Source organism: Haemaphysalis longicornis, unplaced genomic scaffold (assembly GCF_048455015.1).
Source record: "Haemaphysalis longicornis isolate Haplotype H1 unplaced genomic scaffold, Haemaphysalis longicornis Haplotype H1 scaffold_1, whole genome shotgun sequence".
NCBI classification, from domain to species: Eukaryota; Metazoa; Arthropoda; class Arachnida; order Ixodida; family Ixodidae; genus Haemaphysalis; species Haemaphysalis longicornis.
The window spans coordinates 440,912,371-440,935,744 of NW_027526203.1; the positions used below are offsets into that span (position 1 = coordinate 440,912,371).

General features: G+C 52.2%; 1 protein-coding gene across 2 annotated transcripts in view; it reads left to right on the forward strand.

The window, feature by feature from the left end:
* Positions 1-23,374, forward strand: part of LOC144155837 (uncharacterized) — a 148,097-nt gene that overhangs the window by 80,362 nt on the left and 44,361 nt on the right. For both annotated transcript variants that reach the window (XM_077687514.1, XM_077687515.1), the window contains one exon: positions 11,268-11,345. In XM_077687514.1, the coding sequence (XP_077543640.1) occupies positions 11,268-11,345 (78 nt within the window). The remainder of the gene's footprint in view (positions 1-11,267; positions 11,346-23,374) is intronic.

A 23,374-nucleotide genomic window follows, 5' to 3' on the forward strand; every position in this document is an offset into this window, starting at 1 on the left:
CGGGTTAATTTTGACCACCTGGAGATCTTTAACGTGCGCCGAAATCTAGAACACACGGGCGCTTTTGCTTTTTGCCTCCATCAGAAGAGCGGCCGCCACGGCCTGGAATCGAACCCGCGTCCTCGTGCTCAGCGGCACAACGCCTCAGCCACTGAGCCACCGCGGTGGGCCAGTGCAGTGCATTTAGCGAAGTATCGCTTATAAGGAAGACAGCCACCTCTCCCGAGAACTTCGTTGGCGATGTTCTGAAAAGACTACTGTGTCTTTTCTCCGCTTCAAGCTCAGAAAGCTCTATTAACTAGGGCGTTTTACGCACAGAAGCAACAACTGGACTGTAGTTTGGGCCGTAGTGGAGGTTTTGATTGATTGGACACCTTTATTGGGTATAAATGTGGGTGCCTTTCTACCAATCAAACCCTCCACTACGGCGGCTACGGACAAGGTTAGACAGCCTAGAGTTGTTTAACGTGCGTCAAAACATCAACGCACGGCTTTTTGTTTGTTTTTCTCCTCCGCCCGAAAGCGATGGAACCAGCGGAGAAACGGACGAACTACGCGCCGAGTTACAGGATGAGAGAGACGATGGGAGGATGGTATAATGGAAGAACGGCCGAGCCAGGGTCTCAATAAATCCATTCCCCTTACACAAATTTCCCGCGCCTAACTGAGCCAGAAAACTGGCTTCGTTATATGTGATACTTCGCTAAAAGCGTGGGTGATTTCCCCTGAATGCACTGCCCTGGAACCCTCGAACACTTCGAGTAAAGCCATTTCGTTATAACGAGGACTTTGCTGTATTCTCTGCGTTTATGCCCTATTCACCGATGCTACTAAACGGAAAACTGTAAACGGGTGAACAGGGTCCTGGTGTTCGGTCGAATCCCTGTGCGCCGTGGTTAAAAACGTGCCGCGGCTGCCTCGGCGTATGCGGCTCGTATAGTCGATCTAATCGAAGCGTCTTCTGTTGGGGGCTCCGATTTCGTTCCAAGTTTTGCAAGGGCGGCCCTGCCGAGCGTCACGACCGGGAGACACTTGGCACCGACTCTTTCGCTGCGCCTTTGATCACTTTTCTGCCTTGCGGAAAAAGTGCTGTGCGCGAAAGCAGTGAAAACGGCGCCAACTGCGTCACCCGCTGCTGCCAAGCGCCGGAAACGCGCGTTGCTGCACTGAACTCTCCGCACAGCTTCCCTTCTGGGCCGACAGAATCTTAATGTCGTGACCGCGCTTGGTCGCCGGTTGGTCAACGTGTTTTGTCGCATTCTGGGCGTTGCGGAACCTCGTGTTTGGCTGCGCCACATGTGACGTGTACTGCAGCCGTTCGAGATCTTGCGGCGCGATTAACCCGTTTATAGTAGTTGAGGATACTAGTTGGCGCGGTATTCCACAACAGCGTCTGCCTGCGCGCTCCGGCCCTCCCTGTGGTGAGTTTTGGGTCTAGAGAAAAATTCGGCGCTGAGTGCCCCCGCCCCTCGATCGATCCTGTTATAAGAGAACGCTAAGAGCTACGGGAGAATATTTTGTAAGCTAAAACAAACAGTCTTGTACTATAAATCTACCATGACTCCTACGGGTTCCGTTTCTCTGATACGTTCAAGTATAAGTTCCGTTCCCGTTGCTGGCATAGCGACGTGCAGATTAGTACCCGCATCGCTTAATTAAAGCGAAGCTTTAGTGTTCTCACTGATGGCGTCTGTAACGCGAAAACGCCCTGCAGGAAAGCCAACTTCTCTGACGACGATGATGATGAATGATCGTTGGTGAAGTGAAAGAAAAAAAAAAGACGCCTCAGTGGCCGAAATCGAACCTGCGTCCCTCACGTTATGAAGCCCGGCGTCTATCCGATTGCTCCCTTTCAACATGGTCGAAACTCAGCCCAGACTCGGACGACAACCAAAGAATCCGCCACGAGAAAACTTGGCGTTCAACCATCGTCGTCGTCGTTAGACGGAGGGGTGCATGATTTTTATCTGTACTCTCAAACTATTCGTGGTAAATTGCCAACGGTGGCGCGAGGGTCGCTGTGACAGTTTACTGTATTGATCTGAGTAGTACCAGCGGATGCGCCACATCTGGCCATTCCGCTACCCAGTTAGAACCACAGAGGGCACGCTCCGTGGCGGCACGACCCAAGTTTTCGCGCGAGCGTGGCCAAACCAAGCCGACGTTTCTTTCTACCTTTACGAGAACATTCGCTTCGAGGTTTCCTTCGGAGGGCATGCTCTTGCATGCCTTGTATCATATTCTGTACACGCGCCTGGGTGGCGACTGTTTCGCAACCCAGTCCATTGTTCTCACATCGTTCTCTTTTTTTTTTTCGTAAGGTGGTTACAAATTTGCTAGTTTGCGTTTTGTTAACCTTTGCTTCTCCACGCGGTCTGTAAGAGTACAAGGGATCTATTTCGTGAACGGTTGGAATATTCACGAAATCCAATTCGGATTTTACGCTACGAACTAATACCAGGCGTACGATACGAGCCGTAGCGGGCTGTGAATAGCGGATTGGGGGAGTATTTATTGTTTTATTTGTATACATGGACGACGTGCACGAAAGATTCAGGCCTAAACAATAGCATAATTCATAGAGAAGAAAAGCTGTAGTGCGCATAAAAAAACACCAGGGAATAAGTTTTTTAAAATGTAATGTATGCGCTGGCGAAGTGCAGTGGCTTCCAGTCGTGTTGTGCTGCGGTTGGGATTGTGGTGTATGTATGTGCCATCATGCGAGCCTAACATTGAAAACTGTCGGATTGAAGAATTAAAAAATTGAAGAAAAAAACATGCTACAGACGGCCTGCTTTGTGTCCAAGCCTGCTTCCATCCTGAGGCTCACGTTAAAATCGGGAACGTAGAATGTGTTCCTGAACACACATACGAGCTTTAACTCGGAAAATGAACCCAAGAGTTCTAATTAACCCTCTCAGAGAGCCCAGAATGACTGAAGCAGGGATATTGCATGGGTAAATAAGCGTACGAACAGTTCGAAATGAAATGATCCGCGGCAACAAGCGTAGTGTGCGCCAAAGAAATGTTTCAAATCCTTGCTCTCTAACGCAAAGCGCCTTTCCAGAAGTCTTGCGTAATACTTGAGGTAGTGGTCCCGAAAGCCAACAACAAGGCGCCTACACGGAATCGGCCCCGACTTCGGTGTCCGGCCCGCTCTCACATTGAAACCTCAGCAGTCGTGTCTCACTTTCTAATCTCGGTGTTTTCGTGGCTCTGCGCCGTAAAAGGTGCGCCGCCGCGCGGGTACTGCCGTTACAAAGCGAGCCGGTATTTACGTGGGCCGACGGGGTTCACCGAGCGGAACGTGGCGCATAACGGCGCAGCCTTCGCGGCTGCGTCGCCAGCGGCCAACGCGCGCGGACTGGCGCGGGGCAAATCTGGGCCGCCCTCTCCGAGAGGGGGGGAGGGGGGCAGCCCCGGCGTCGTCCTAACGGTTGCGTGATCATCAATGCTCCACCGGGCTCACTCTCTCCCTCTGTGGGCGCCATTACGCGGCGGCGAAAGTGTGCATCTCCGACGAGTAGTGGCAGATTGTCCGAGCACGAGGGGGCCGCTTCGCGGAACGTCTTGTCCGCGCCTCCCAAGGACGCACGCCATCCGTGGAGGAAAAGGCGCGCCTGGAACTGTGGCCCGCTTCCCCCGCTGGCGTCACGCGGCTGTTCACACTCGCCGTCACGTGCCGCCACCGTCTCCCTCCGGGTGTCCGCCGCAGTTTGTTTCTCTTTTTCTTCACGCCTGGCAGTGTTTGGCGGAACTTGGGGATAATGGGACGATACGGCTTCTGCTCGGCCGTTATGGCAACAGTTACGCGACTGCTGTAACTCGGGGCAAGGAATTCGTCGCGCTGGGTCCTTTCGGCGACATCGGATATGGCGCGCCAAGTGACGCGCAAAAGATGGGAGCATCGGCCGGTTGCTGTCTACTGCAGGACGGCATCTCATCGGCAGCGTCCAGAGGGGAGCAGTGACGCTAGATTGCGCCGTCGTAATGAAGACCTCAACCTCACGGGTTGATGACAGCGCTCGCGATTTGCCGGTTCAGTGACGGGGGAGAGAGAGCGAGAGAGGCATAATAGACAGTGAAGAGGCCAGCTCCACGAACGGCGGGGTTGCTACTTCAGATGGAGGTAAACATAGCGTGGCGAAAAAAAAATAAAAGGGGAGAAAAGTAGGTTGAAACAATGAGTAAGAGGGGGAATAAAATCAAATCTAAACACGTTGAAGAATTTGCGTCAGCCGCAATTTGAGGTTCAGCGAGGTAGATATCAAGGGTCCGAGCCCGTTTTCTAGAACGGATTTCCGTATGCTATTGTTTATCTCTCTTGTTTGTTAGCAAAAGTCACAAAATAACATTGCTGAACAGTCATTGAATTTTCACTTCTTCCCGTGATTTTATTCCTATTTCGTAGTAAGCTAAGTATTCACGTAGCATCCCAAGGCTTCATTGCGTAAATGTGTGCGTGTGTGTGTGCGGCGCGAGCGCGCTGTTTTTTTTTTTTTTTTTTTTTAAACTGTGGTCGAGGTCGACATTCACCTGGGACCATTAGTGACCGCATCATTTTGACATGAACGTTATATCAAAAGGCGAAGTCTAACCGCCGTTGTGTCAGTTTGCTTACGATTAGCCTTATTCATCTCCTAGCCGCGAATATTTCTTGTCTTGTGAATCTATCTATCGCCGATGTATTGCTAGTCCATCTAGCTCTCTGCCCCCACATTCTACAATCTTTGCCGCAATTCTTTTGCTCGTGCGTGTGCCTGTTTTCGAGACACTCCAAAGGTACTAGAGATTGCCGCATAGATAGCAATTGGTGTAACTGTGGTGAAACTTTCATTTTTAGAAAGAAAAGGAAGGCTGTTTGAAGCAGTCAGCACTTCAACCTGTTATCTGACTTCTCTTTCTGGGTTTGGGTCTGCCGAAACCGCTCGTACAGTCGAGTTCGCTTATATAAATATCGCACTTGCAATGATCATCAAGTAGCCATTCGGCAAGGAAAGTCCACTTATTGAGGTACAGCTCATCGCGAACAAATCCCGTGTGCTCTGAGCTTTGTTATCAAGTGCGTTCGGCTTACGTGGCCCGGCTGCAGCTGTTCCCCCGAGTCATTTCAGTGGACAGTTTTCTGCTGCTTTGTTCAATGGACCAGGTCGAACCACGGGCCTGCACCGAGCTAAGCGCCCCGAGAAACTGCCTCTCCAGCACGCTATAGCTCCGATTACCCAAAATGGCCACGCCCAGGGCACAATCCTGGTCAGCAGTGCACTTCTGGAAAGCTACGAGGCGAGGAAATCCTCAGCTTGGAACAAAAGTCGAACAGCAAAACAAAATAGAAAATTTCGTTACAGGCTGCATGCATCGACGGTTCGCTGCTTCATCGGCTGGCCTGTATCTGATATAGGGGTGGAAGCGCTGCGCCACCCTTCTCCGAAAGGCAGTATTGCGCCAAAAGTGCTCCCAAGCGGAGCCGTAAAATGTCAGGCAATGCCAGTGGCATTGTGCAGGGGGCAGTGCAGACTCGTTGCGCTGGCGTTCACGGCGTGGAGAGCTGCTGCGCACTCTCTAAAGGGCTAACGCTCACAGTTACTCGCTACAATTTCCTACTCTCCCACGGCTGCGCGGGTTTACGGGACGTGGGAGTCAACCTTGGGGGCGGGAGACGCGCAAACGTCGCCCCTAAATGCAGCTTCACTGCACAGCGTGCTGTGCCGTGATGCATGCGTCGCCACCAGTGGTTGCAGTCATGATGGCTGCAATCTTTTCGCTTATTGTCAAATGCAAAAAATAAAATTGGTTTATGGTTCAGTCGAACCCTCGCCGCTCTATCTTATCGCAAGTGCTCTTGCCGTTGTAAAGGTTAGGCGCCGCCGTGCCGTTTCGACGGGATGAGGTAACAGGCGCCGAGCTGGCACAAGCGAGGGCAGATTCTGTTACGCTATCAGCTGACTGCAAGTAACCGGCTCGGTTGGTGTGTCTTGCCACGCACTCAGTTTTTCAGGGTGGGAAGGTAGGGGGAAGCGCTCGTACGCCCCCCTCATCCTCCCTACGTCCGTACGGGAAGTCACTAGATAAGGTACAGCTCGGTAATAGATAATAGAAAAGCGCTCGGCTAGTGTCACTAGATAAGGGTACAGAATATCGGAACTCTTTCCTGTTGTTCCGTGCCGCCGCCGCCATGATCATTGGTGGGTTCGCATTACGTACTAAGAAACTCTATGCATTACGTGACATTTGTTTACACCTCTACGGTTCTTGGGCGCCGCCATACTGTTGTTTATGCCTTTTAGCCGAATCAAAGATAACGCGTGTAACAGCATTTCGACGACGCCAGGAGAAGACGTCGTAAAATCGGTTTCAATAAAGCTCTCTCTCTCTCTCTCTCTCTCTCTCTCTCTCTCTCTCTCTCTCTCTCTCTCTCTCTCTCTCTCTCTCTCTCTCAGCAGCAGCAGCAGCAGCAGGAGTGTGTCCAAAGATGCCGTTTTGCTGCATCTTGGGTAGTGTTCCTAACAAACGACCCGGTCGAAGTTAACGGTGACGCCGTAGACGCGGCAATCTCGCAACACTGATGAACGACAAAATGGCCGCCGTTGCTGACTAGCGCGCTTCAGCTGCGGTACTTAATACCTTACCTACTGACACTACGCTCGGCTCCTCTGGCGGCAAATGCTGGGTCCTGCCTAGCCTGACGCATGCGCTCGGCGTCTTGGGCAGAACTGCCCTATTTAGTGACAGTAGTCCTGCCTAGCCTTGAAAGATAATCTGCAAATCTGCAAACATAGGGTGCGTTCCAATTTATCGTTTAGACAGCTTCGTCGCCGTCTTCGCGGACAGTCCGCCATGTTAAGCCCTGTTCCAATTCGAACGAAGCAGTCGACGAAGACTGCTTCGAGGAGACAGCATCGAAGTCAGCAACGATGCAGGCTACCTTGCTGTCTAGACTAATAAGTGACGCCAGCGCCACCTTCTTGCTTATTAATGTTGAAACAAAAGCACTTGTTCTTTTATTGAAATATTTAGTATAATTTACTAGTGATGCAGATGAATTTATTTAATTTTTAAATCACATAATGTGTGTAATAACGGTAGTATTAGTTACGAAACTAGCGGCTTGCGCAGCTCAACATGTCTGCTACGACGCTGTCGTCTGCGTTGGTGTTGCGTTTGCGACCGCGGCGCCGTTCCAATTTTATTCCTTTAGACGTCTAGTTAGACTGCTTCGTAGGCTGTCTACCAAGCTGTCCGCGAATTGGAACGCAGCCATAATCTTTACCAAGAACACATGGGCGGGGGGGATGGGGGCATTGTTCACAGGTGCCTTATGATCCATAATGCGATTTCGATGCTTGTTTTTTGTTTTGTGGTTTCCTCAAACAAATGCTGAGCTCTGATGTACGCCTGATTAGACTGACGCATGCGCTTGGCGTCTTAGTCCTTGGCCTTTTTTGCCCACGGAGATGAAACCGTTGGGGGGTAGAGGTATTCAGCTTTGCTGTAAAACATTTATTAACACTGGTACGTGAGTTCTCTGGATAAGCCCGGCGCAATTGCACGGTATTGTTTACATAGATAGAAGCATGCATTACTTGTTTAATGGAACGGGTATTACGTTAGGGTATTTTATCACTTGTGTCTTGGGAACATCGGCATTTACTTTTAATTTCTCTGGAATGTAGTTAGGAGCAGTTATGCAACGCGTCAAATATTTTTTTCTCCTAATTTCACTCTTAGTTTCACTTTTTTTTATTTGTCTAAAATGTTGTTTGGTGTAGAATGAAGTGAAACTTAACCGCTTAGGTGCAAAGGGGACCATTTTGCCTATATTTGGACTTTTCTGGGTTGTTTCTATTCTAATATCATCATCATCATCATAATAATAAGCCTGATCATGTCCAGTGCAGGACGGAGGCCTCTCCCATTGACCTCTAGCCGCTCCTGTCCTGTGCTAATCGAGTTCACTGTTTACCCCCGAAATTCACGAACATTTATTTTTCATTTGTCGGAAATCTAGTCAAATGTAGCTATTCAAAACATCGATTATATGCAGTTTTCAGTTAGTTATTGTTTTTTCAGCTGTTATGTTTTAATTATGTGAACATATATTTCCCAACTCATTGGAAAAGCCGGTTCGGCATTGATCAAATGTTCAGTTTTCTTGGGTTGGGGGTTGGGGGAGGGGGAGGGGGGGTACCAGAAATGAAAACTTGCAAATATATGGTATTGAACTCTAGAAATCTGCTCCCAAACAGTCTTGCACTGCACCAATATAGTAGAACCCCGTTGATACGCTCCCGGTTCATACGATTTCCCGGTTACTGCGGTCTCAATTGTGCACACTAAAAATGCCCTCATAGTGCGTTTGTTCCCGGATAGTACGTTTTCCCCTTGTGTTTTTTTTTTTTTTTTCTATAATGTATCAACGAGGTTCTTCTGTATTTGTCTTTAGTGCCCGGAAGCTTCTCCATTCGAGCCCCTGAGCTGCTCCGAAAGGCTGAAGCCCGCTTCCACCCCTGGTGATAGCTTCTAGGAGATTGCTCAACCCGACTTTGAGGCAGCGTCACTTATGAACTGCATCATTTCAGGTTATCAGAAGAATGACATTTTTGTTCCCACAGCATTCATGCTCTAGCCCATGAACACATACGTCCTGTGTTGTGTTCACACATTCGTACATAGTTGAAGTAGGCACCCAATGCCAACATCCAAGGTTAGGCCCTCAATTTTTTTTTTTTTTTTTTTCCCTTTTCGTCAAGCTTATATGGAGAAAGAGTGTGAAGTCGCAAAAGCCCCGGATTGCAGCTGTGTGCACCGCAGCAACGGGTTCCCAGGACGCGGTAGGCACGGCCGTTTATGACACAACGGCTGAAAACATCTTGCACGCGACTTTTGGGCTACAGCGCTGCAGTTCAGTGCTGGACTTGCGCAATCCTGTGCACGGACGCTGGCGGGAGCAGAGCGCAGGTCTCTCACGGGCTTTATTTCCACACACAGTTGCAACCGCGCCTGTACAAAATTTTATAAATTGCTCTTGTAACTCTGAAGCAACTCCTTTATTGTATACCCAGCGGACCTCGCCGTTGCCTCAAGCCTTTTTTTAAGGAAACTTAAATGAGCCCAGAGAACTACGGAAGAAATGTGACAGGTGTCATGAATTATAGCTACCAGAGAAAGCAGCACGGTTGGGCAGGACAAGTGATGAAGTAGGTTTACCGCCTGTCTCGTGTAACAGAATGCAGCGTTCTTTCCAACAGAATGGAGAAACAGCACGGAGCGACCTCATGTATGAGGTCGCGGGTTCGATCCCGGCCGCAGCGGTTCATGGCCTATATTTTGGACGCGAACTAGGCGACTGCTTACGTGTTTCAGACTACGGCGTGCGCTAAAGGACACCAAGTGTTCTCAATCGGACCCGTAGCCCCCTACGACTGTATACACCTCATAGCCTATAGTTGCACCATCGCTGATTGCGACCAGCCCTCCGTGACGACCCTGGTCGTGGTAGCGTGACTGGCGAGCTGTTAGCGTGCGAATAGCCTCCGTTTGGACGATGAGGAGACAGGGACGAACTTAAAACTGCTTATTCTATGACGAGGTTGAAGAGAAAAAAAAAAAAAAACAAGGTTGCGGCGAAACACTCCGACCGCATAACAGCTCTCGAGCTCTGCCCAGCACGCCCTGACTCAGTGCACTCAGTGCTTACGTGTTTATAGGTGCTGAACCAACGCTCGCTAATGGCCAAACCCATTCGCACACGGCATGAAATTGGAGGCTCGTAATTGGCACGTAGCAGCTGATTCGTAACAAGAGGGAAGAACAAGAAGGCGAATAACTGCGCGGGAGGGTAAAGTAAGGGGGATATAAGGATGGGATCCGACGCTAGAGGTAGAGAGGGTATAAATCTTCGCTGAGAGAGGTTTGTAAAACGGCTGGCTGGTCGAGCTTTTTTGTTGAATTCACTTCGTTCGCACGGAGTTCGTCTTTACCACAGCGCATATTAAACAAAAGCATGGTCCACCTTGTGCATGTCAGCCGAACTTTGGGGGTGTTAGATAAGTTTGAAAGCCGGAATACTTAACACACGAGCCCACAACCTAAATCGCGTGTTGCAGGGCGACTCCCTGTGTTGAGCAGCGTTGGTGAAGACGGACGGAGGCGCGCTGGCTGGGAGACCTCGAAATGACGCTCACCGCTCGCTAAAACACTGCGAGTCGAAGTGGTCAGCACAGTTTTCAGCGCACTCTTGACGCGCCGACGTAAGCATTTCGTTGTCGCCGGAAGGCACGTGGACGCAACGGTGCCAGAGCCGGGTCGGCGGCGATGTCGAGGAAGAGCAGCGCGTTTGCCAATCATCGACGACGCACATCGCTTCGGCCAGGCCACAATGGGTGCTTCTTTGCGAACCGGTGACCCCGAAACCTAACGGTCGGGGTGAAAGGAAAACTGGCAGGGGCCACAAGGGGCTGATCGGCGGAGTAACGACCCATTAGCGGAAGAAGCGGACAGTAAACTACCACCCTCGTGCACGGCCGAGAAGGCGAGTCCCGTTTGGTGAATCCATTTTTGCTGCTCGCGCAGCGCGCGCACTATTTGCGGGAGAAAGGCCGCGCGGTGGTCCTATTGACAAACGGGCCGCTGCGGCACGGCCAGTTGCGGCGGCCCCTTTGCGCGGCTGTCGGCGCTAGGAGGGACGGCTCAGCTGCAGCGGCGGCAGCCCTGAGTCACGGGGCGGGACGGCGGCGGCGCATTGATATCAATTTGCCGAGGCGACCTTTTGTGGCGGCCGCGAAGAGGCGGAGCGCTCAATTTCACACCGCCTGTCCATCTCGGGGCGCCTCGAGAGCGGCCCGCTAATGAGACCATGCTCGCGGAGGCTCCCACTCATCCATCAGTATCGTTAGCGCCGTAAATCCAGCGTCGCCGCTCTTGTTTTCTCCCAATGACCTGCGGAGTCACGCCTGGCACACGGCCTGTCTGTCAGGGCAGCCGCTTTCATGTGCCGCTATCAGCCCACGCGGGGGCTGCTGCTTACGAATTGCGGGCTCGCTCCTTGAGGCCCAAAAGAAGATGGCTGTGTTTATAGAACCGCGAATTTTGGGGTTTTTTAACCCCTCGCACGACATCCCCCCGACCTTCGCTAAGTTGAAAGAAATACTTGCACGGGATATTCCATACAGCATTGGTGTTTGCGCATATTCCTTTCACGCCGCAGGAGCAATAACAAAAATTCAACAGTCTAAAAGATTCACCATTTCTCGTCCTTTTCATTCTAGATGAACCAGCTGTGCAAGGTGTGCGGGGAACCAGCCGCTGGATACCACTTCGGTGCCTTCACGTGCGAAGGATGCAAGGTGGGTGGCCTTTTCTCGACTCAACTCGCGCCAAGTGTCTCCTCGCAAAACTTGTGTCCCCTCCTCTGTCCTGGCTCGGCGAAAGTTAACGGGTTCCTGACCTCACCCGCTGGCTTCCAAGCGAGCATATCCACTCCTCGTCGGCGGCCATGTTTCGCCCGACGACGCGGTCCTGCGGGCGGCCGAACGATGCCGTCCGGCGAACAATGCTCAATCACCGCGAGCATCATCAGGACCGGGCGGCGTGTCCGCGCTACGGGTCGGCCGCCCCGCGAGGCGGAGGGACACCTGCTGGCAAGGCCAACAATAGACGCTGTTAGCGGTCCGCAATGTGCTTCTCCGCGGGGCACGGGGGATGACCTGTCAGTCACAGAAAGTGGCGCGCCATTTGTGCCGGCGTGGGAAGCACGGACCACCACCTTGTCTGTTCTTGGCCGCGCGCCACGGCCGTGTTTGTGCCCTTCGTCACCCATCCCTACGAGGAGCGCGCTATCCAGGTCGGCCGGCGTGACACTTGCGGGCCGCTCCGGCTGCTGCTGTATCCGTTACAGCGAGACCGGTCTCTCTTTCGCACGCGAGCGGCTGCTGCCCAAATCCGCGGGCCTTCTTCGTTGTCCTTACGTGCGTGTCGCACGCAAAAAATCTCTTCGAGCTGCACCGTACATTGTCTCCCGAGGCGGGTGGTAGTCGTCGTTAATTTCTTGCGCAGAAGTGAGCGGGAAGCATTAGGCGCCGCTCGCCGAGGAACGCGCTCGCTGTCTGGTTTTTCGACATCCGTGCCATCCGACAGACTGGGTGGGAGTGGAGTTTCACAACAAAAAACACGACGATGCGCATGTTTATTTGTATTTTCGTCGAAGTAATGATAAATCTGCTCCACTTTCACGTCACTGCAAGGAGGGAGATAGATAATGCTTTATTGAAGGAGATTTGCCAGCGTACGCAACCGTCGATATGCTACTGTGAAGGTGGAAAGGGAAAAACGCCCCAGCAACACACACAACAAAAGTAAAGAATCGATCCCTTTATCTGCTAGCCGTTTAAAAACATCAGTGGTGTGAACAGACTGTTTAAAGTAAGCTAATTTCGCCAAAGTAAAAGAAAAAAAATTGCTCTAGGGGGGGGGGGGGGGGGGGGGTGCCATGAGCGACACTATCGAGATTCTAGGGTACGTTACACGGCGTGGAAATTTTCTTTTTTAAAATACTCGCCGTGGCTTCATATGGCGAAAAAACACGTTCGGTAGTCACCACTGAGCCACTGTTATCACGTTACGGAGTCGCAGTCTGCTCGAGGCGGAAGAGGTAACTAACTGTTCGTGTTGGCTGTCTGCAAAAGGAGACGACGGTATGAAGTTTCCGGACGCCGAAGCGGGTGCTCAGGCACGAACAGCCGCTATCGGTCCGAGCGCAATAGCGCACGGTGGACGACGACCTTGACGAGCGCCTCCGCTCGCGCTGCCTGTAGTGGAATTGGACTTTCTAATCCTAGATGCATTGGTCAAGTTTTTCTCTCTATATTTTTTTTTTATCTACACGCCCACTTCCCGTAACCCTCTCGCGCAGGTACTTAACTCGCTAGCAGAAAAGCGGCATCAGCACCCGATTTGTCCACCTCAAGCTCTCGACGCGTTGCGACTCGTAGCCCGTAATTTGAACTTTGAATAACTATATTCGTCGAATAACTAAATTCGAATAACTATGTTCGTCTATATTGTCGAACTTTGGATAACTATATTCGTAGCCCGTAATTTGAACTTTGAACACTATATTCGTCGTTACTCACCTCGACTTTTAGGGCGACATCATAGCAGTTATGTCGAAGTAATGATCGTTGATTAGCCCAAGTAAAGCCACGTGACGTGTTTCGTCTTATTATCGCGAGACGACAGTTTTATGTCAATGACTGCGCGCACATTTACATTTTTTTTTTACACTTGTCTCGCACAATGCTGTCACTGTTATTCTCCGAGTTAATCACATCCGAGGAGCCGAGATGCACTCTTAAAGTGACACTAATTGTAGCTGTAACCTATTAACTTATTAGGCACTGCTTTGAAAAGTGCGAATATTTGCGCTGTTTTGACTGTGGTGAGAAACATTTTCCTCGTGATCGTTCGCGACGTACAGTGATAATGAAGTCCTAAGGGCAGGAAACTGACTTCGGCATAAGCGGTGCTTCGTTTAAAGCGGGGGTGATTTTCTCTCCATCCCCTGCAGTGGGGACCGTCAAAAACTTCGAGTAAAGCGGGAACTTGAAAGAAATTAAAAGCGCTTTCGTTATAGCGAGTATTTACTCTTTTTTTTAATGTGGAGCGTTGCTTGGCTTACTGGGCGAAAACCCCGCCATCATCACGAACCCATAACTGGAAAATGACACGTGTAAGTTCCCATTGGCTGCAACACGTCATGTGGCTCCGTTGGCGCTGCATCACGGGCGATTCACTAGATAGACCAAGCTTGTTTAAGGCGCGTAGTTTGAATACAATTTGAACATGGCGCTGTGCGCGAGTTGGGCGCTGTCCTGCGAGCGATCACCTAGCTCGCGCTCTCCGCAACACTGAACTTAGCGACAGACTCAGCGACAGGTAATGTTGTCGCATTTACACATCATAAGAATCTTATGTGTCCTCATAGCTTTAGTTCATACATAATGGTGTTGAAGTTACAGCGAGAAATTAGTCTTACACTTTTTTTGAATCGCCGCCATTTGTGAATTGGTACGTAGCTAGCAGGAAGTGATTTATTATCTGTGTAAAGGAAGCGTTTAATGGCAAGTTCAAGTAAATGAAGGAATAGAAATTAATGTTCTGTGGTTAAACTTTAGAAAGTATATTCATCAGAAATGATTGAATACTGGAACAGTTAGAGGAATGTATCCACTAGGACAATAGCCAGTCACAATCCAAGTCACGAGTAGAAGTTCTGCGAATAATTAATGCGCTGGTGTGCATTCGAGAATCGAGAAATGATGAGCGGCACACCTCTGCCACTCGAAAAGAAGGCGCACTTCCAGTGTCGATTGATAAGGCAGAGACTTGGGTCTCATCAAGCACCTTGAAAGAAACTTCCATCTACCCAGAGAGCATCAACAACAAGCAACAAAAACTTCAGCTGTTGCCTTCGTAGGTAGGTGTCTCAAGTTGTAAAAGGGTAGTGGACTGGTGATGCGAAGGAAACATGGTGCAGTTGCTAAGGGGCGCCGATAACAAGTGGAATCCGAGCACGAGGCTGCGAGGAGCGCGATGGGGAAATCTAGCGTCAAAGTATGGTTCACGATGCACCCTACGAAACAGCATCATGAAAGACGGCGGGAGAGCGTTTCCCCCGACCGAATTCAGTCGCTAACCTCGTAATTTTAGATATGACAACGAAGGAGACACCTTTGATCTCGCTCTTCGCCGCCATTTTCGTGAGCGTGTTGCGTAATGCGCACCGTGGCGACCACTGTTCTCGCGGCCCCTCGGTGGTGGCAGCGCAAATCGCGTATACGCTGACGCCTACAAACCCGTTTGCCGTCGCCTGTATAATGTCCGGAGCGCAGTGCCGGTGGTCCGGTGCGCGATGAGGCGGCCTCATCGCTCCTCTTCTCGTCTCATCGGTTCTCTGCAGGCGCGCCGAGGTGAGAACGCCTTGAATTGCTAATGGGCCCAACGGGGCCCTGCGCTCGCCCTGACGCCGGAGTCGCGCCATCGTACAGCAAAACCATTCAGGCCGCGTGCGCAGAGAAGTATTATAGCCTGCAGGTAACCGTCCTGTACGCGACGATGGCCGCCGTGCTGATCCGCGACAAACCGGCAGCAGGGTGCCTCGCTTCTCAAGAAGCCAACTCTTAACATCCAACTGGTTGCGAGAACCTCTTTAAGTGAGCTTTATTGGGGGTCAGAAAGGTCCTGCGTCAGCCGCCACGTATACGCGCGTGCTTACGACTTGTCTGTGCTGAGCCGGAGCCAATTGCTCGTACCTAAACTTGTTAGCATGCCCATGCACTGAATGGTTGAAGGGTGCTTTGCTCAGCTTACGAGCGGTCTGTCGACGGCTGAACAGCCGAAAAAGCCAAGTTGCGGGGCTGGCGGCTGCTGAGGCTGGCACATGCAGACCGCAGAGGAAGACCGAGTCTGCATCGAGAAACGCTGCTGGCGCAGGCACACGCATGGATTAGAACGTCAAAGGCGGCAGGCAAACGGCCCGCGCAGCGCACGTCGGCGAACATCGTTCGGCGGCAGCTCCTAAACAAGTCGTAGTCGAAGCAGGCGTCCTGCCTAACTGACCCTCAACGGTAATTGTCGCAACGACGTTTGCAGAGCGCTTTCGGTTGGCCGCAGCGCAATCTAGTCATTTGGGCGCCGCTGTAATCGAAAATGGCGATGCCAGAAGCCGAAGGAAAACGTCGGAACCGCTTGAGCCGCAAATGCGGCGACAGGCGCATGGCACCCACATAGTGGGCGCCATGATTCATATGCAGCAGATTTCATTGTTGCTTTGACAGGCTGGCCACAGTGGCCAAATGGCTTCGGCCTACTCCCGGTGGTAACGGATTAGATTGCAAGGCGCCGCTGGTGCACTTGTGTTGGAAACGTCTTACAAAAAAAAATGGTTAAATTATTTTTGGAAGGTTGGGCAAGATCGCAAAATATTTTCACGGACGACTTCGATCTCGGATGCACCAAGTCCATATTAGTTTGCCCTCACGTGACCCCGCTGTTGTTTCACGGTTTCATGTTTTTTCACGTTCTTTTGCGCTAACATTCGGCTTTCAAAAAGGCGTTGGGGGTGATGTGATCCGTAGTAGCACTGCCAGTTAGACGAGGATTTTTGTAGCGTGAGCTACACTGGCCGAGCGTGAGCAGTTTCGCGTGGCTCCTGGAGAGCCGTGCTGCGCATGCGCGAGGAGCAGTGATGTCTCACGGCGCACAGCTGGCGCGCCGGAGCAGCCGCCGCCGCCGCCGCGATTGGATTGGATTGGATTGGAAATCGTTTTAGCAGCAGTAAGTATGATAATCAGCTAACCCTAGACAACCAGAAAACCCAAGAATAACCAGCTGAACCTTAGCTCACGCCACGTATATCCTGGCATAGCCGAGCTAAGCCACTGCTAATTTTTTTTTTTTATGTAATGTTTGTACACCCAACGTTAGTCGCGTGTCCATCGCAGCAAATCAGTCGGTACCTGAGATGCCACGGAAGGGGATGTCCGTCTCGGACGACAGGCAGTCTGCGGTGATTGGTGGCGCTGGCGCGGAGTTTTCCTCCAGCTGCAGGCGCGTGGTCATACGGCGGTATCGTTGTTTCGCGGTCCCCCGTCTGGTCGCTCGACACCTGCTGGCAAGCGCGAGGGAAAGCTTCGTGAAGCGCCCCGAGCAGGGAGGTCGGGTCAGGCCGCGCTTTCCTCATTTTAAACAACGACGAACAAACGCGCTGGTTGCGGCCCATGACGCCAACTGCCAGCCGCACATCTTCTGGGAGGCCCGCCGTTCCGTGCTCGCAACACGGGTCGGAGCATTTTCTGACCGACTCTCGCGCCGACTCTTGACCTTCGCATCACAGTGCAGCGATGTTTCCTTGTCTCGCCCGCAGAGTGCGTGGACCAAGGCGTGCACGCGCGTGCCACATGCGTGCCGGCCGCGGATGAGTACGCTCGTCCTCTCCATGGGGACGCTTCGCTCCCATTGGCCGATTACAAGCTTACTAATCATTGACATCTCACTACTGTAATTCAAGAACACCGGGGTGAAGCCCCTGGTATGATCGACAGTGGCTCGCGTGGCAGCGTCCCGCTCCCTGTGACATCATGTGTGAGCACTCGGTGTCCTTGCCGTTTACGCGCTCGATCATGTTCGCTTGGGGGCGATAGGTCGTACCGTGGTTATGCTCAACTCCCACAGCGAGGCAGTTGTCAAATGACTTTGAGGAAAGTGAGGGGCGTTACGTGCAGTGAGCTGTGCGAAGAAGTGAAATCAGATAGCGATTTCTATACACCCCGAGCTCGGCCGCTTTAATAGTTAATTTCGTTGTTTGTTGATTTTCTTTTCTTAGCGAAGTCTTCTTCCCTTTGAATGCGGCTTTTGGCACTGTAGTGTGGTTGACATTGTTCAGGGTTTATTCACTGAGGACGTTACTATAAAGGTATCGATTCCTTCGCTCCCTCAACTTGGTGAACGGTTTTAAGAGCATCCTTGGGCTGTCGTAAGCACTCGTCGCTGTCGCTTGTGAAGTCCTCAGCGCTTGCGTTCTGCCCTACGCAGAGACAATTCTACATATATTAGGTGCGGAGGCCAGCGGCAAACGCGCTGTCTCTCGTCCCGGCCAGCCTGATTCGATCCTATTCCACGCTCCGGTCGCCCTATATATCTTTCGCATTCCTGGCCACATGCGCGACGAAGGAGAGCGCCGGGATCGAGGTCGGGTGTCTCCGGCACCCCTGCGACGACCCCCGAGTGCACAGAGCGAGCGCTTCACGCTGCAATCGCTTTGTCCGCTCCTCCATATTCCCGATTCGCCTAGGTACCTTTCTCCGCGCAACCGCCGCTCAGGCTGCTTCCGCCAAGCGCAACTCGTAGCGAGCAGTTCGGAAAATCTAGGCCCAATCATTACGGTTTGGCCTGGTTTGGCTTGCGGCGGCCACGCGCCTTTGGTGCCGCCTCTGCTTCGGGATCGCCGCTGTCCAGCTGACATCGAAGTCTTGCTTGCACTCGTCCCTTCTCCTTTCGTGGTCGGTTTGCAGCGGTTTCGACGCCGCCGTTCGCTCGTGTTCGTTAACCCGTGCGGGGCTCCTCTGCCCTCTCGTGAAGCGCAGTGCGGTCCTTGTATACACTCATAACCGGTGCACGCTCCACGGAGGATTAGCGATTATGAAAACGGCCGTTTAAAAACTATTTTGGGTACGAAAATGTCATTAATGGTACCCAACCAATCAAGCTTCCTGCGCGTGCTAACGCGTGCGAACACTGCTTGCAGAAGTTTTATACATTTGTCAGTATCGGAAGACTGCAAGACGAACCCAGGCTCTACGTGTTCCGCCGAAGGAATCGTACAACTGACTACTAGGCTACAGCTCTTTTGGTACCAAGGCGTTGGACTGGGCTAGTTGGTACATGTTTCAATGGAATAAAAACCAGCGGTAAACACGGGGCACATGCAGAATAAAAACGTCGGGACAAGCCAGCTTGTCCCGACGTTTTCTTATGTGTTCTGTGTTTACCGCTGGTTTTTATTCCATTCAAGCTGCTTTGGTGATGAGAACAAAATTTCGGGGAGGGAGTGTGTACGCAACTTTCATGTTACTTACTGTGCAGGCAGCCGCTGCATGAATCTCGAGGTTCATCTGGCGTAAAAAACAAATTTACGCAGTTTCGCTCAACGTGAAGGCTGTCGGAAGTGCTGAGCAGTGATTCGCCACTGTTGTTTCCCTTGTGTTATTCTCATGGGTACCTTGTGTTTATGTTGTCTTTTTTGCAATTTTCGTACATTTAGTAGCGAACGCTGCCTGTATAACATTGCCTGATCCAGTTGGCGTTTCTCCTACTCCCCCGCAGAGGGCCAGGCATCGATGCCGAAATTATTCAAGAGAGGGTGCCGCAGCCCCTGGGAAGGCCTATAAAGAGACACTGGATTGAGTTTTCATTAATGGGGCCTAATTAATGCGTTAATTCATTATGTTCTCCTTATTTTATGTTACTGTGTACTTATTTGCGGCCTAGCACTGGCAGTGTCCGTGGCAACGGCACAGCGCAAAGACACCACCTCCACACTTTGCATGTGAGTACGTGTGCCTCTGTGGGGCAATGGGATATTCATTCGAGAGTTTTAGCACTCCATATGCTTCGTGTTGTACGTGCGTGCCGTGTTAATCGGTGCCCGTCTGGGCACGTGTGCATTCGTCGCGGTAGGGTCCCGGTCAGCACAGTAAGTACGGAACAGACGGATCATATGGAGTGCCAAAACACTCTATTGACTTCGTTACGCGGAGGATCCAAGTTCGATCCCGACCAGGGGAAGCGGTTTTATTTTCGACGCCTCTCTTTGGGTGCGTTAGGCCGTGACCGCGGGCGACGTGTTTCCAAACGCCTCGCTGCACAGCGCCCCACGTGACCGCTGTGGTGCCACTGCGCGTGCTATTCTACTGAGCTGCTGCTAAAACAATACCGCCGTTCGGGCCTTGAGGCCCCGAGGTAGAGTAGTTGGTACTTGCACTGACGGCCTGGGTTCGAGCCTCAGCGTGTCTACTTACATTTTAACTGCAATTTTTTTTTTTCTAAACTCAATTTTTCTATTGCGGTAGAACTCGTTTATTCGTGCTGCTTTCGTTATAAATGGTGATTAAGATGTTTTAGGTCCCGTTATGTTCATGGCGCAGCCTATCACCACGTTTAATTAACGTTCTGCATCGCGTGAAGACATGAGACGTGGGGCGCTGTGCAGCGAAGCGTTTAAAAATACGGGGGGAGCTACGACCACAAGCCGGCACCCTAAAATTATCCGCACTTTAAACAAAAATTGTCCACACTCTCTTCTTCAAATCATCTGGTGTGGAGAAAGAAATAATAACTACACCGGACCAACGTATGGTAGTGGACGTGCAGGGAGGCCCAGAATGGTTACCTTACCTGTTGGAAATATGGGCTCTCCTCTTCATCGATTGCTTGTTCACTCGTACGGTGCGGTGCGTTCTGGCATTCTAAGGGGAAGGGGAGGTGGCATTCGTTCCTCAACGTTGCCGTCCTCGCTGACCTTACAAATGGAACCCAGACCTTTTTACCACCGACGTGCGCAGCCCCGCACACCCGTGTGTGTCAGCGCCTGCACAGGATTGACGAAGGCCCAGCTGAAGTGTTGGAAGGAGGCCGGGTCTTTGTCTTTTCTTTTTCCAGGGTGTCTATATAGAGAGCCCCTGCGCGCCCATCAAGGATGTTTAACGGGCTAACCGGTAGCCGTTGATCAATTAATTAATCGATTTAACATAATCGGCGAGATCTTTGGGGCCAGGTATGCACCGCCCTCTTTGATGGAAGGTTACTTTGAAGCAACGTGCGCGCACCCGTTAATGTTAGGTTAGGCAGCGTTGTAGAGCAGATAATGGCACGGGGAGGGTGCAGTTACGAAGCCGGCATTGACAAGGGCCCACGGCGGCCGACAGAAGGGGCCCGGCGCCCCTCTGGGCGGCTCAGAGCGCGCGTGCATCGGCGGGCCATTAATTTCTCCCGCTGCGCGCTGATAAGAGGCCCGCTCCGATGGACAGCTTAATCGAACGCGTGGTTGCCGACACCTCGTTGCCACCGGAGCGCGCCTTCTTCAGCTCGCGGGCCACGTGTCCGGTGCGGCATCCCCTCCTCCTCTTCCCTCGCGAGGTGCGGCTCCTCGCTGGACGAGGCCGGACTGATCGCTGCCCCAAGGGTGGTCGGTCGGTGTGCGAAGGGCGGCGGCGCCACAACCTCGGCCATCCTCGCCCAAGAACGGTCGCAGCGCACGAGGAACGCTTGCACGGCGACCGCCATTCCTACTTTCGCCGCGAATCCCGGCCGAATATCTTGACCTTTGCGCGCGACGCCGGCCAAGCGCTTTGGCGCCCCGACGACCCGCGTGGCCCTTTTCAAAACGAGCGCGTATCAAAAGCAGACGCGATACGCCCTTTTGTGTCATGCTCGGCTACTAATGTTTCACTTTCGGCCTCGTCCGCGCGACCTGGTTCCCAGCGGCGCGGCGCTTTTCTCCGCGGCGGCAAAAGCGCGCCTCCTCCCCGTCGTCGTCAGCCGCTGTGTCGCGATGCGCTCCGTGGCCGAAGGCGCTCGCTCGCGTTTACCTTTTCATCCTCCTGCTCCTTCTGCGCCCGCGGCCCGTGCGGTAAAGGGCGCGGCGGAGGGCGCTGGATTTGATTTCCGCCCAAGCAGGCAAATGGGTTCATGAACCTTATTCCAGAGCTCACTCCTAGAAGTTTTGGGGTCTTTGTCCGAGGGGCAGTAGAGGCGCGAGGAGCTATTTCCTCAGAGCGAGTGCGAACGGCCCAGATACCGAGGCTCACGCAGCAATCAGAACGCTGAATCGTGACAAAAATATAATAAAATAGAAGTAAGGGCAAATTACTGGGCAGTAACGGGGGAGGGGCATGAACTTTGGTCCAAACTTTGTTGAAAACGGTGCCGTCGGAAGTGTTCTCTACCCGCCGCGGTGGCTCAGTGGCTAAGGCGTTGCGCTGCTGAGCACGAGGTCGCGGGTTCGATTCCCGGCTGCGGCAGCCGCTTTTCTGATGGAGGCGAAAAGCAAGAACGCCCGTGTGTACGAGATTTCGGCGCACGTTAAATATCCCCAGGTGGTCAAAATTAATTCACTACGGAGCCCTCAACTACGGCGCGCCTCATCGCCTGCGTCGCGTCGGCGCGTTAAACCCCATAATCAATCAATCAATCGGAAGTTTTCTCTTCGAGGCTCTGGTTCTGGTTGCTTGCATTTTGTCAAGGACATGACCTTTCAGCGCATGTGTCTAATATTGTATGTTCAAAAGGCTCAGCTTTCAAATTGTGCCGCCTATGTCGGAAGCAGAGCGGTTGCCGATGAGTGTTTCTTCAGTATCCGCCGTTATCTCGGTGACTCTGAAACCCCCCCCCCCCCCCCCCCACAGACATCAGACCAAAGCGCGTTCTGATTATGAATTCAGCACTATTCACTATTCATCCGTTGCAGCCATCTTCCCTGTAGTGGTTGTTCGAACGACCCTCCTGAGCATTTTCGCAAGCTTTTTCTTTTTTTTTTTTTAAGTTTACTGGAGTAGCACCTAATCCGCGGTCATACTTTTTTTTTCATTAGTTCCTGAGGGTGTTTATGGCACAAAGAAACCATAGGTCCCTTAGATTTGGCTTGCACTTTCTACATGAGTTAAGAATGAGTTCAGCCAGTTCAGCGCAGGTGCCACCCTGCACTCTCTGCACCGTCGTTAAAGCGCTAGACACATGTACGACCGGCGCATGCGATTCTCATGTGACTGATCGTTACGACGGATTGTAAGGACCGGTTTTGGCGGATCAGTCGCATGCGAATCGCATGAGCCGGTCGTACATGTGTCTAGCGCTAAAATGGAAGATAAAAGTGCAAGCACCGCGCGTTGCACTCGAAAATCGAAGAGGCGAGTGCAGTCATATCGAAGACACCTCATATAAACGTCCCAGCCCGTGCCTGTTTGTTCCCCCTTAGTTTTGGGAAATCTGGAATACCGCCCAATTCAATGTCGTCAGCCTTTAGAGCTGCTGGAATCGGCCATTTTCTGTAAGCTGGCCTCTAAACGAAGCGTTGCAGACTTGTTTCCTCGAGTCAAAGAGGCGTCGAACATTGACGTTGCCTTGGCGCTCCAGACTGCGCACAAAGGCATTTGTGCTGCATCGTTAGTGGAAAGAAGCCGATTTCGAAGGGCCAGGCGCCCCCAGCAACCGGAATGGAAAAGCGGGGAGGCTGGAGGGAAGGACGCCGCTGTGAGCGGATGACATTTGGAGAAAATAGGCGAGCCGGGGCCGGGCAGGTTGAAGGCCAATTTGTGGATGTCCTTGCGGGGCGTGGGGAGAGACTGGGAAAGTTCAGTGTATGCGCTCCGCACCTTTTGCCCACCTTCTGGGAACGAGCGTCCGGGGGAAGCCGGCTCTGTAAGTGCGTATCGCAGATCTTGTCTCGACAGGCGGTAGCTTGGCGCCTTGTCTTCTCCGGTAGCCGGGAGCCCTGTTGCCCTCTTTGTTGGTCCGCGACAAGGCCGCGTGTTGTGGGAGGACACTGCTCTACCTGGCCACAGTGGAATCACGTGCTGTCTAATTGGGCCTAGGAGGAACCCTGGAAATGCCACCTTTTCGGCGAATTCTGCCCGGCACAGTTTGCGAAGCGGGCTTTTTCCGTGCGGCCGGTACTCGATCAGCGATAGCGATTGGTACCAGCAGACACCGAATGTGCATATAATAGCTCAAAACTAGATTGCGTGCCAGTACTCGGTGAACGGCCCTGCGCGCTCGAACAGTATTTGCGTCTTTGGAGAAATACACGTGGCGGGGCCCGACA